The following is a 14,411-nucleotide window of genomic DNA, read 5'->3' as shown; positions in this document are numbered from 1 at the left end:
ATCCTATGACCCCAGCTGACTTCCTGCCCTTTGGGCAGGGGGCTGGACTCGATGATCTCCCGAGGTCCCTTCCAGCCCTGATGTCTATGAAATTTGCCCCACACCAAAGTGCATATTCAGGCACGTGTGCTGAGGTACAAATCTCTGGCACAAATTTGTGCCTCTGCATTTGAGCTGCTGCAAGCATACATGCCTGCATGTGTGGATGTGCCTGTAGAACCACAGATGGAAAGGCAAAAGGAAATCCTTAGAATCATAGAAGTAGGGTCGGAAGGGACCTTGTAGATCTTCAAGTCAGACCCCCCCCGCCCGGGTGGGAGAAAAAAACAGAAAAAACAAAAACTGGATTCAAATGATCCCAGCTAGGTAGCCATCAAGCCTCTTCTTAAAGACCCCCCAGGGTAGGAGCCAGCACCACTTCCCTTGGAAGTTGGTTCGAGCTCCTAGCCACCCTAACTGTGAAGTAGTTCTTAGGTTTAAGCAGGTGTTTGGATGTAAAGAGGAAGTAAAGAAGTGGGGTAAAAGACAGAGGAGAGATTAAAGAGCATCTTGTATGGGAAAGAGAGATGGAGGGCACATGTTTCCTGAGGAATAATGTAAGATTTGCCCTGGAAAAGGTCAGAGCTTCTCCAGGGAGGCCACTCTCACAGTTTGGCAAACACTGCTGTGGTGGTTACTCACAAGTAAGTGACACATTCCTTTTGTGCTGCTCAGTCTCCATACCCCACCCCCCCAACTTGAAGAGAGAAGAAATTTGTGGGGAACTCATAGCCAAAGTTATTTTGTTAGTGCAAATGTGAATCCTTCATGATTAATGGGCCAGATTCTTCTACCTCCACCAGTAATGAATGCCACTCAGTAGGCCTGCTGAATTCAATGGGACTTTTTGCATGAGCAAGTGCTATTCAGTACGCGTCATAGTTGCAGAATCTGGCTTTGCATAATTTGCATTACAATTGTTGTGTTTTATAGAACTCAGTCATGAATCCACTTCTGAACAACTTGCATGAAAACTTGGCTTGCCTTTGTCAGAACAGATTTAATTAGTTGCTTATCCCTGTTGGAGCAATGAAGGGAAACAGATTAAGCCAGCAGAACGTTGCTGTGCATGGGCATAAACATCAAGAAACAGTTTTGCACAATTGCTCTTAGCAGAAAGTGATGCAGCTTGTAATCAATGTTTCATGCTGCTTTTTTTCAATCAGTCCAAGTCCATGAGTCTTGTCAATTCAAGCAAATATAGAAAAAATTCCCATGGATGGACTAACCTACAGCTGTGTTGGGTTCTGGTGCTGCCAGTGTTCCCAGCTGTTGCATTATCATTATTTATTCCAGCATAATGCTGTAACAATTATATACCTATAATATGCAATAACAACAAAACACCTCACACTAGGCCCTGGTTCAGTCAAGCACTGAAGCATCTGCTTCATTTAACCCATTTAAAAATTAAGAAATCATATGGGCATGTATATGTACAAGTGCCTTACAGAATTAGGCCTGTCAAGATTATATGAAGGAGGATTTCTGCAGTAGCTAGAAGATAGTGAGCTCATTGCATCACTGCCTTGCACAAATTAGATATGACCACTAAATTAGAACAGTAGTTCCATTCACTTTCTCTGCATGGATCCAAGCAACTGTAACAGGGACAAAGTAGTAGAGAATTGGACCATATTTTGTCTTTAGGGTCTGATAGTAGATATCTTCCTATGATTTCAGAAGGGCCAGATTCATGCCTTGGTATAAATGGCTGCAATTCCAATGAACTCAGGAGAATTGCAATCACTTGCCATAGTTCTGAATATTGGCTTCTGCAGCTGAAAATATATATAGGAGAAACTGGAGGCATTTGTTCTTCTCATCTGTATGCAAATTAATATTTATGATGAAGTTTGTGCCTGGTCATGAAACACACAATGTTTTTAAAATGAATGTGAGTGGTGATACTTATGACTTTACAGACAAAGAATAAATCTCTGTACAGCCTCTCAGAAGCTAAAGCCTGGCCCGAATTCATCAGGTACCTCCTAGGAACCAGAAGATTTTTTTTTTTTAAATGCAGAGTATTTATTATGAGTGGCTGCATATCTGCACTTTGGCTGGCTTCCCTGCAGTATGGAGCGACCACATTACTATTTGCAACACAAGCTTTGATCAGGTGGCACTAAAAAGAAAAGAGGTGGGGCAAGCAGAGCTTTAAAAAGGAAAGGAGAGTGGTTTCAAGTTTGTATATAAACACCAACTATGTTTGGGGAAGGATGGTGCCTATAGATATCACTCATGCTCCTTCCAGGACTGTGGCAACAACTTATATAGGTTTTCTGCTTTTAAGATTTATCCAGCAGCTTGTTGCAAGGGAATTTGCAGTGATCCTTGTGAGCTTTCCTTTTAAACTGTGTTAAATTTGTGGCAAGGGTGTCAGGCATTTCATACTTGGCTTCCAGAAAAAAGAGAGAGAGCGAGCACGAGCAAGTGAGTGAGCAAGAATGATGTGCGTGGGGAAGAAATCTTGCTGGAATTTCTTCAGAGGTTGTAGTTGGACACGGTAAGGACAAATGTGACAAGAAAAGCAAGGCAGCAAGAGAAAACTGGTATTGTGAAAAGATGTCCCAGTGTAAGAAACAAGCTGTTATAGAAACGCTCTGGGATTACACATGTTCTTCTCATCCTGGATATGACTGAATACAAGCAAGTTGCTCGTGATTGACAGTTCACAAATCTCAAGATTATGTTTCTCTTACTTGCTGCTTTTTTGTCTGTGGTGTTTAAAATTGGTTTTGTTAACCTCTCAGCTCTACAGCACTGGAACTGTCCTAGGGGATACCGATTAGGGAGTGAAAACTCTACTTGTATAGGTAAGTAAGCAACTTTAATGTCACAATATTCAAGTGTTAAGAAAGCTGTATAGGCTTTTAACTTAACTAAGAGTTTTAGCCTCTTAATTTTGTGTTTACTTCTGCCTTTTACATAGTATATATATACATTAATATGTTTGCATTGATACATAAGCTTTTATTTAGCTGTTGCCTCACACGACCATCGGGACTTTGCTAGTACTTTTATATTATAGCAAAAGCAGCCACTTGACAATTCACCTATCTGAAAGTAAAAAGAAAGAAAAAGATGAATATGATTAATCAAGAGATACAGATTATTCTCTGGGTATTGCTGTTCATATATATGGGTATCTGTAACATGTATGTGTGTATAAACCCCCACATGTGTGGACACACACACATTTGTGTCTATTTATATACACACACACTATATATATATATATATATATATAGCGTACATGCACACACACACGTGCATATATATATAAATATAAATATAGAGTGTCCATGTATTCATTTATATACATGCATATTTACAGAGAACTTTTTTTAATGGCAGCAAGCTATGTAATAGAAATGTATTGCTTCTCATGCTGGAAGGACCTATCTGATATCATATTATGCTAAAAATATATTGGTAAAATGCATTAAACTAATATTATTGTGACAAGCTCTTAGCGATTTGGTTTTCTAGCTGTTGCCTCGCACGGCCAACAGGACTTTGCTAATATTTTTGGAAATAAAGTTTTATAACTCAGTAAGAAGAAAAGTGAAACAAGGCCTTTTTCTTGACAGCCTGAAATTTGAAATTTTGAAAAGGCAGAGCCGATGATGTAGTGTACTATACAGAAAGGCAGTGAAGAAATGCTCTGGATGTCTTTAAGTGAGGACCCCTAATATTAGAGGCAAGCACTTTGCTAGTGCTTCAGAAGTTCTGACTCAAGCTTTGACAGGATTCCAGTGATTTAAAAACAGGTGCATCTTGGTGAGTTTTGCCAAGAAATAGCAAGTTGTAAACAGAAAAAGAAGTATGCATGTTAAATACCTTACTATTAAAAGAAAAGGAACAAGGCATTTCAGTCTGTGAGCAAGAAACTTAACTGAGAGCCTTTCAGAGAATGTTTTGGAGAGTGAATATTTGGGAGATCCTTGATAATTATGACTTCCAAGTATGTTGTAAAGGCTCAGTTGTATCCTCACTTACACTAGGATGACTTCATTGATGCAAATTGGCTTGCTTAGCTGTAATTTAGAATAGAGTTTGGCTTTTGAAGGATCAGTGGAATTGATGATTATCACTTTCATATTCAAATGAAAACTGAGATATGCATTCCAATGGTCTCTCTCCTGATCCTTCCCATAGAGAATGAGACTCTACTGCATTTTTGTACTATGCTTGGGAGAAGATTTTTTAAAAATCACCTAAAACCAAGAAATAGACTTGCCACTATGCCACTAGGAATTGAGGAAAAATTACTACAATCTGTATTATATGGTCTTTCAAGGCAACCTAGTAGGCATTGGGGATTTTGTGCAGTAACAATATGAACTCATAGATAATGTGGGCATGTGTCTTACAGCATGGAAAATGAAATGTGCTGAAAACTCCCCTCAGTTATGGGACGCAGTGTAATGTAGAGCAGAATTTGGCCCAGTGTATAAAAGTGAAGAGTCCTTCTGTGGAATGAGTTTTATAATTTATAAGAAAATCTTACACAGTTCTTTCTTTATTTGACTCTGTCCTAAGATTTCTCTTATGAGCATAGAACTGCTAATAGTTGATATGAGTCCCAAAATAAGTACACAAAAGTGTTCAGCATATAAGGGTGCAGTTGTAACACATGCCAGGAAGCTGAGGGCAGGTACTGAAGGAAACTGAGGGTTTAAATGTGGAGAGTGGGTGACATGACTCATATAGAAAACTTTGTGTAATGAAAATCACTGACTGAAGCTCAGTAGATATCTTTGGTGTTTGTAGGTTATAGCGAATATACCAATTAATAATAAGTGTTCCCAGCATAGTTTGTTTTCCTGTTACTTCATTGTTGCCATACTAGCTGTAATGGTCTTCCCCAAACTGAGTAGACAACTGCCTACGATAACAACAGAAAGGGTCCTTCAAGGAACATTTACCAGAAAGCATATGGGCTTTTCTGGATTTGTTTCTAACATTATTACTAATTAAAGACCAGAACACGATCTACTTAATTACGCCAAATAATACTTTGCTCCTAATTCTTCTTGTTCCACTGATTTCAAGGGATATTCAAAGATCAAAGCCTTATCATTAGGGACCTAATTAAATCATGGAAACTGTGAAAACATTGTCCACAATCTCTGGGAAATCCAGCATTGGCTGTTATTTCCCATGTAATCAATCAACAAAAAAAAGCAGTAGTGATGAAGATTGAGTGTAGGGGACCAATCAGTGATGAAGGGCAGGGCTGCCAGGGCCTCTGCACCAATCAGTGGTGAGGAGCAGGGCCACTGTGAAATGCCCGGTAAATCATTAATGTCTGCTGTGAGCAGGCCACAAAAAATCCTTTATCTTACTATGACTTAGGTAGGTCCCTACTTATCATGAGAAAGGGGAACATAACTGGGCACTATACATTTTAAATTTTGTTGTGATAATGAAAGCCATCTTATTTAAATTCTGATTAGAGGGCAAAGCACACCAAAACAAAAAAGGACTACCCTTCCTTACTGAGGAAGAAACTAAACTAAACAGATTAGTTAGTCTCCCCGCCTCCCGCCGATGGGCTGTGCTCTGAGTGTCTCTGGAGCCCCATGGAGCACAGCCTGGCAGTGGGAGGTGGGCAGAGCTAGGGCTGCACTCCGGTCGGCTCCTCCAGCCCCATGGAGCTCAGCCTGGTGGCAGGAGGTGGACAGAGCCAGGGCTGTGCTCCACCTTCCACCACTGGGTGGAGGACCATGGGGCTGCAGAGCTGCTTGTAGTGCAGCCCTGGCTCTCCCCTGCCTCCCACCACTGGGCCAGATGACAGGAGGGTGCCATTGCTGCCTGGGGCCAGGAGCAAGATCAGTCTTCCCCAGTGCTGGGTGTGGGCTGTGCCCAGTGCCAGTCCGAGGCAGCAGCAGCAGCCTCCTGTCATCTGGTGGAGATTCACATCCCTCCTGGGAGTGCGGGTCCCTGGATTTGTGCCCTGGATGACGGGAGGCTGCTGCTGCCAGCAAGTGTCATGAGTTTTTCTTTTTGCAGTTTGAGGTGCAGTTTCTGAGAAACCTCTGCACCTATCTCCTTGAAACTTGGCAGGATTCATTCCCTCAGAAGGGGCTACCATCCCTGTAGTTTTCATCTGAACCAGGCATGAAATTACAGTTTTAGGTATTTTCATGATTCCCCCTTATAGCTTATGGGTGAAACATCAAAACAGTGAAACAGTTTCAACGAAATGAAACAGGACAGTGCTTCAAAATTAAACAAAACCATGAAACAAAACACTGTCCCTTTGCAACAGCGAAACAGACGTTGAAATGAAACGTCTGTTTTGCACAGTCCTATTATATATGTCCCTACATGTCCAGAATTAGGCCACTGTTGTAACTGTCAATGCAAATGCATAAGCAGGCATTATCCTTGCCTGGACAGCCATTTCTGGTGATAAGTGAGATATGAAGGGTGATTGGTGGGGTTAATACAAACATATTTATATTATACTTGTTCTTCATTAGAAAATAACCAACTCCTCTACACCCAACAGAATATGTTATGTGGTGTAAATATTGTAGGGAGGAATTACTGAGCAGAATGGACAATCATGTACCTGCAGCAACCATACTTTTGAAAGAAGCTATGGTGAATATGCTATTGCATATATTCATTTCCAAACATTTTACCACAGGGAAGGTGGACTACTGGACATTTTCTTGGAATCTTGAAAAGGCTGTAGCTCAAAAGAATCAATGCATCAAAGTTTGTAACATCAACATTTTGGAAAACAAGGGAAATAATTGCTAGGAAATAATAATAAAAAAACCTCCTCTCATGAATCCTATCTTTGAAGGATGTAGTGCCCTAAAATCACAGTGGCTTCCAGGACTACATTATTGATCAACAGGAAAGTAGGGAGCTACTTTAGTAGGAGTGGATCAGTAAGACCACTAGAATGAGGAGCCCTAGAATGGTTTTGTGTGCCTCAAATGTTTGGTGTCTAACTCATGACTATAAAATGCTGAGCTATTTACAAAAAGAAAAAAATAACAATGAAAACAAAATAGCATTTATCTTGGAAAGGGTCAAGCTAATAGTAGTAGTAGCAGTAATGATAATAGTGGTAATAATCATAATATTATTATTAATACTATTATTAATACTATTATTAATAATAAACTAATACTAATTAAAAAGTTAACAGCACATTCATGGATGAGAAAATTTTGGAAGCAGAGAATCATTCACAGCTTTTTAAAGTTGTTTGAATATGAATTGCTGGACGCTAACTTGCTCTTAGAGATCTTTTCCGGATCCAGTCCAAAAATGAAAGCGGTTTATTTGCTGATTCTTATTTAGACATAACCATAGGATGGAGATATGGGTCTAAGACTGAAGAAATCTTAATAAGTGCATTTTACCTCTGCCTTTTTTGCTGAGTTCCCTAACATAAGCTTCTGAGATTTTGGTAGCATTGACACCAAACTTGACACTCAAGCATTCAGTTGGTTTACTTAGTTTTCATTTATGAATATCCCACTAGTCCTCCTTCTCCTCTCTCTCCGATGTCACTTCATGGAAAAAGTCAAGGAGTATGGTTGATTTGTGTTTGTTATATGTGCATTTCTGGTATTAGCACAGCACCTGAGCACTTCTGTCTTTAATGCTTTAACCTCACACCACCCCTAGGATGTAAGGAAGTGCTGTCATCCTCATTTTACAGATGGAGAGATCAGGCATATAGTATTTTTTATATGACACAAAATACCCCTGTGCAGAGGTCCTGTGAGCTAATTCTACCTAGTAGTGCCAGAGTTGGAAAGATTATGTCTACATTTGTGCAGTGTTATGCTGTAGCGATTGGCTGGGGGTGGGGCCTGGGTGCCCCCCCAGACCCAGAAGGCACCAGTCACGGAGCCAGGAGGTAGGGGGGAGGGTCCCCTGTGCACTCTATGGCGGACCCAGAAGTGGACTGGAAGTGCTTCTGGTCCACTTCTGGGTCCACCACTGAGGGGACCCACCTGCACTCCCGCGGGATGCTCCACCCGCCCCAGCATCTCAGTGTTCACGAGCCGTGCCTGGTACCTTGAGGTGTGTAGAAAAAACTTTTAAAGTTGTGTCTATGGCCAAATCATTGAAGCTCTCTGAATCGATTTGGAGGCTTCTGATTTGATTCGGAGAGATTTATGGGTCTCCTGATTTGATTTGGACTCAGAGATTTGGCTGCCAAATTGGGCCAAATCTCTTCCAAATCAAATCAGTGACTGAAGCTTCACACAGCCCTACTAATTAGCTACGTTTTATCTGGTGTTGACATGTATACACCCCCTCAGAACCACTTAGGGGAGCTGCTGTGAGGGAAGCCATGTCTACTGTTTGCATGTTCTCCTTTGCCCATTTCCTTCCCCTAACCAAACTATCTCCTCTGCTTTGGAAACAATCCCCTATGCTGACCATGGACTAGTTAGTAGAGGAACCAGATGTAGTGGCTTTGTACCTGTGGCGAGTACCTCTCCTTTAGGGGACTTCTTTGGTGCCTAAATGATGTCTGATTGGAACTAAGAAAGTGGCTAGTCCTTTGCAGCTTAGTCAGCAACAGTATTCCCTATTTGTTTTAAAGTGTACACTTTTAAAAATTTCTTTCCATCTTCTGGACTATGAACAGTATATTTTAAACATAAGAGGAAAAAAGCATAGTCCCTTGGTTGGCATTCTACTCTTTACTCAGATAAATTTTATGATCACCCTTGGCAATACAATTGTGCAGTGAATAGATGTATTGGTTTGAGTTTGCCCATGATTATAAATTCACAGGAGCCAAACTTCAGTGAGGTTGCATGAGTATAAATAAAGGGAAGTGGGCTCTGACTCACTGCCTTCACTCACTCACTATTTCTCTGCAAGCCTGCCTGGCATACTAATACTTCACCTTTTGAGTTCAGAGCATTTCTTTGGACTTTCAATCAGTTGGAATATTTGTGTTTAAGGGCATTGAAGGCTGCCAGCATCACGATGACATGATTCATCGTTTTCCCTGATTCTTAAGGCATTCTCGGCATAAAGACGTCTTTGAGCACTAAGCAGAACCTTATTCTTCCATTCAGTACTGCTTGTCAGGACTCTGCAGACACAGCCTTTGTGTTCACTAAGCCGATTTCTTTCACAGGGAAAAGTTCTCATTGGGGAAGTTGTTGCTGGGATACAGAATGCAGCCACAGCAGGATGGCAGCTGTACTTCACTTTGGCGCAAAGAGTGCAGGTGAAAGTGAATACTTAGTTGCACCTGATGGGCAAATTTGTTGAGACCTTAAGAAACTGCCTTTCATTTTAAGCTTTGCAAGGAAAGGAGATAACGTATTAAGTACTGGGTTCCCTTCCATTGTTCATACAATAAACCCAGAGAACCAATAAATTCAACAATAACGCTGTGTACTATCGGGTCTTCCTGTTTGCAGCTGTGTTGAACATTCTCTGACTGCAGAGGCGGATTGCCAGTTTGCCTCTGATTTTTATGTTGGACAATTATTCTTTTACTGTTTCACTCTATCATTTTATCAGCTAGTATCCTTTCTCAGTCATTAGTTTGAGTGGGCTTTTCTTTAGCCATCTGAACTTTAGGGCTGGCAGACTAACAGCTCTAAATAATAAAACCCACAAACCAAATGCAACAGAGGCAGTGTAAATACTTTCATACTGTCCCATCAACGTGCCTGGTCCTGAAGGACAGCTTCATCGATTCAAGGCCAGAAAGGACCATGGTATTATCTTGTTTAACCCAGGCCATTATACTTCAACCAGTTACTTTGGTATTGAGCCTAATAATTTGTGCTTGACTTCAAATCTCTTGATTCAAAAGCAGCAGGAGATAGAAATTGTATCACTTTCTTTGGTGATTTACTGGTTAATCACTCACACTGTTAAAAATGTGTGTCTAATTTTAGCTCTTCCGGCTTCAGCATCTTGCTACTGGTTCTACTTGAACTTTTCTCCAGGAGATTAAAAAATCCCATTAGTATTTGATTAAACTTGAACTTTTCTCCAGGAGATTAAAAAAATCCCATTAGTATTTGATTTTTTTTCTTGTGAAGATACTTATACATTGTAATTAAGTCACCTTTTATTCTTCTGTTTGATAAGGTAACCAGATAGAATTCCTTACATGCCTCATTGAGGTAATCTATATTAACCTTGCCCTTTTTAAATAGCCTTTAAAAAAAAGTGCCTTCCCTGGACCAAGAGGGACACTTTTGGCACAACACTCATACTCTGCTGACATTAGAACTTCTGATGATAAGATACTTATGTTGTTGCCGTGCCCATTCAGTCCTTGGTATCTCTGTTAAACCTGACACTTGCGATGATAGGGGACACCTGTATACCAGGAAATGGAGGGAAGTCACCAAAGCCATTCCACACAGGCTGTCCAACAGCCATCAGATGTTAATGAGTTTCAGTCATCATTGAAAGCCTAGGCTAGATTTGAATGGGAAGCTTAATGCTCAAAGGCCCTATGCTCCCAAGACATTCATACTGCCACAGGGGAGATTTCTAAGAGTTATTCTTGTTAATAGTGGAAATCATACACTCTCACACCTCTTAACTGCATCTGTGAGAGATACAATGCCAGGGCTCATTCTTGAAAAATAACGTAGTTTAGAACTGTAGTTTCATGGGACTGAATTCCTGAAATTCCTCCCCTTCTCTTCTCTGTCACCCATTAAAAAAATAGACAGCAATTCACCTTTTGGTTATGTTGGACAACCTTCCAAGATTCCACTGTACAGAAGATGGATTATGGAGCAATTCTGGGGAAAATATGCAAATGTTACTTAAAATGGATATACAGGTGGATCTCTGTCTATATGCTTGCCTGACAAGATTCCTTTGGAATAACATCAGGAATCAGAGAGATCAACAAACCTTTCCACAATAGCTGAGATTGAAATGTGTCTTAAGGAGGCTGAAGGATCTAGGTTCTATCAAATATCTGTGGGATTTGGTTGCCTTAGCTCCCTTCAGTTCCTTCAAAAATTTTATCCTAAAGGATAAGTTCTGTTCATGGTGCTGGAATGAAGCATGAATTATATTGATCGCTGGACATGTCTGATGGGGAAACAGCAAGTTTTGGCACCAGACTTGGTTATAATTCTATTTTGCATCTACCTACTGTTCACAAGTGCCTAATTTAGAATGTCTGGTATGTGATGTTGCTTGGCTCATGGCCTTCTAGATTGAGTCCAATAGAGTAGTTACTCTGACTGATAAGGCAAATTTTTACATGATTCAGGTTTTTTTATTTTTGTTTTGATGGCATTTGATTACTCACCAGGAATTTCATTTTGATGTATAAGAACTTTTGGCTTTCTAGTCTCAGACTCATACAAAGTTTGCACTTATACTGTGGCAGTGTTTCTATTTAATGTCAAACAGTATTATCTTGAATGGCAAAAGGGGTGTATTTGATCTCAGTATTTTGAAACCTTACAATAACAACAGGAGATGGAAATGCAGAAACAGCATGTAGAGGCCCAAACCAAAAACCCAGAGCTACCCACCTTGCATGGCACCATGTACCTGTGCTGCAACCCAGTCTGTAGATCCCAGGTTGGCTTTGTTATCTATCTTTGGACCCACAGATAAGACAAACATGAAAAACAACCATCCTCCACTGTGAGGGATTGCTGCTGCTGCTGTATTTGCTCCGTGTACTTTATTGAAAATTAGATTGAAATTTACTCTAGCTGAAACTGGTAAACATTCCACTTTGAAATTCTTTCTTTCCTGTTATTTTCTATTCACTGTCTTTATAGGCAACCTTAGGACTATAGACAATGTGCGGTTTCAGTGCGAGTCTCTCTAGATCCTCATTTTTCTCTGGAACATCTGTAGTACACTCTACTTTACCAAAACACAGGGATCCATTGCACATGGCAGTCATTGTTATATCTTCAAAAATGTTAGGACTGCCTGCAACTGGCTATTGGTTACTGTCATGGTGGTTTACTTTACTTAGGAAGAGGAAGGTCATGGCAAAACAAACAGGAGCTGCTGCTTATGTCACCAAACATGGACAATTGCAAATGCATTATAAGCAGTTATTTTGCCCCCTCTTACTGTTCTTAGGGCCTCTGATGATCTGTTTCTAGCAAGGTAGACCTTGGCAAGACAGGGCAGTTATTTGTTTTTCACCTCTGCCTTGCAGATGCCTGTTGCCCTGATAAGCCAATAAAAGTGAATATAATCCTCCTTGATTCCATCTGCAATGTAGACAGATAAGTGGATCCTCCCAAATCAAAGCCCCAGAACCTACATTTGGTTTAAACTCTCACTGACTTTTAGTGAGAATTTGACTGAGGATTGCAGAATTTAGCCCTTAGTGGCAGCTTCTGAAGAGCTGTAATACCTATCCCATGAATCTGTGTAGGAACACATTGGAAGTAATCTGTTGAGAAGCCTCTTATTTCAGATTAATTTCAATGCAAGTAGTAACAATGAATCTTTTTGATATGAGTTAGCTCTGTGATTTTTAGGAGAAATTCGGTGCAAGACATGTCAATTTCTCCCATCACTGATGAACAGATTCTGTGAATTCAAGACAAACAAATTTAAATGATGCCGCTAAATGTGTTCCTAGTTTTTGTGCTGGTACAGAAAAGGGGAAAAACCATACATATTCCCATCCGTGGCAGTGATCCCTCATGGTCAAGGATGAATTGAACACTCCCACAGGTCACGTAAAGGGTTGTAAATGAGTCCATTGATGGCTAAATATATTCCATACCTCTGTTGTAACCAGACAAAGGCATTGGTAATCAGTTGTGGGCCACCATGGATGTAACGACGTGTCAGTGCTGATTTGATCAGGATGTGACATGACAGAGGAGAAGAGAAGGTTTTCAAAAGACAGGAGAAACAGTCTTCAACCACTTTCACTAGCTCAGGCTGAGATTAAATTGCTTCAGGAATCTGATGAGGTAGGGGAGAACCCTGCAACCTGAGGAAGACCCTCAGGGATCGCCAAAGGAAGGATAAGTTAGCACTAGGAAACTGTCTTTAGGATGTCTGTTTTCAGGTTGATCTGTATACCATGTACTTTATTTTTAAGTAAAGAGTAACAGAGTTCAGAAACTCTCACGCAAAATTTTGGTGTGGTCATATGATACAGCTGTTACATGTGCCTGAAGAGGTAAACTAAACTGGAAGGCTCACACCTTCAGTTGGATTTTGTGGAATATGCAGGAGTTTTTGGGCAACCTTTGGGGAGGCAACAGTGGTCTCTTGGCCTAAACATTTTTATCAGGGGGTTTTCAATGTCTAAGCGGTATGAGCTGCAAGGTCTGTACATGGAGGGTATCCATAGAGGTCTAAAGCTAGATTCGATGCCTGAAATCTGCCCAGCCCTAGCAAGCAAAGGGCACATGGTATTCAAATATCTGGATCCCATCACAGCTTTCTGGTAAATGTTAAGGAAGAGAAGCCCAACCAGACCTGTGGTCTGTGAATAAAAGGACTGTCTTGTATGGTTCCTACTAGTAATTACAGAACTTTCAATAGGAGATGGGCATGTGGTTTATCATTATTTGTCACTGATATATTTCTATAAGGATCTTGCAGACTAATTCAGGTATATAACATTTACTGTTTAAAAAATTAGGTAAAGACATTGAAAGGTTTTGTGCCAAGAATGTATTTCAAAGAGGAAAAATTGCGTATCACAAGAGAAGTGGGAGGCAGTTCAGAGTATAAGGTCAAGACAGCCAGACAGGGGGTATGAAGCAGAGCCGAGGGAATGTTACTCAGGTAAAAATTAAGAAAAGTTAGAGTTCAAGAGTAGAAATAAGGAGAAACAAGTTTGGATTTTCTGGGTTAACTTTTCAAAGAATCAGGATTTGGCTGTCATTTCTGCACACCATTACTTGTAAGCATCAAGTTGTTGCATTATTACTAGTTCTCACTACTTACAGAATTTGCAAGTGCATTCAGTTTGAGCACAATGACTACTTTTAGCTGGGCCACTCTAAAAGAGTGGAAGCAGTCTGGACACCAAAAAAATGCTCCTTAGGGTACAGGAGGGGAGAAGACCATATGGCTAGATGATGTATCATAGAATCATAGAAGCACAGAATCAATGAGTTGGAAGGGACCGAGACAGATCATCGAGTCCGACCCCCTGCCATGGGCAGGAAGGAGCACTGGGGGTGGCAGGGGTCATAAGACCCGAGCCAGGTGCCTGTCCAGTCTTCTCTTGAAGATTTCCAGGGAAGGTGAGAGCACCACCTCTCTGGGAAGCCTATTCCAGGCTCTGGCCACCCTTACAGTGAAGTAGTTCTTCCTAATATCTAACCTAAACCTATCCTCCCTCAGCTTGTGGCCATTGTTCCTGGTAACTCCAAGGGGGG

At 40.8% G+C, this 14,411-nt stretch overlaps 1 protein-coding gene across 2 annotated transcripts in view; it reads left to right on the top strand.

Moving 5' to 3' along the window:
- The first annotated feature begins 2,254 nt into the window (after positions 1–2,254).
- EGF (epidermal growth factor) overlaps positions 2,255–14,411 on the top strand; it is a 99,149-nt gene continuing 86,992 nt past the window's right edge. For both annotated transcript variants that reach the window (XM_019534105.1, XM_019534104.1), the window contains exon 1: positions 2,255–2,858. In XM_019534105.1, the coding sequence (XP_019389650.1) occupies positions 2,732–2,858 (127 nt within the window). In that variant the 5' untranslated portion in view covers positions 2,255–2,731. The remainder of the gene's footprint in view (positions 2,859–14,411) is intronic.

The sequence above is a fragment of the Crocodylus porosus genome, unplaced genomic scaffold (assembly GCF_001723895.1).
Source record: "Crocodylus porosus isolate Cpor-Errol unplaced genomic scaffold, CroPor_comp1, whole genome shotgun sequence".
NCBI lineage: Eukaryota > Metazoa > Chordata > Crocodylia > Crocodylidae > Crocodylus > Crocodylus porosus.
This window is presented reverse-complemented; position numbering and strand designations above follow the sequence as displayed.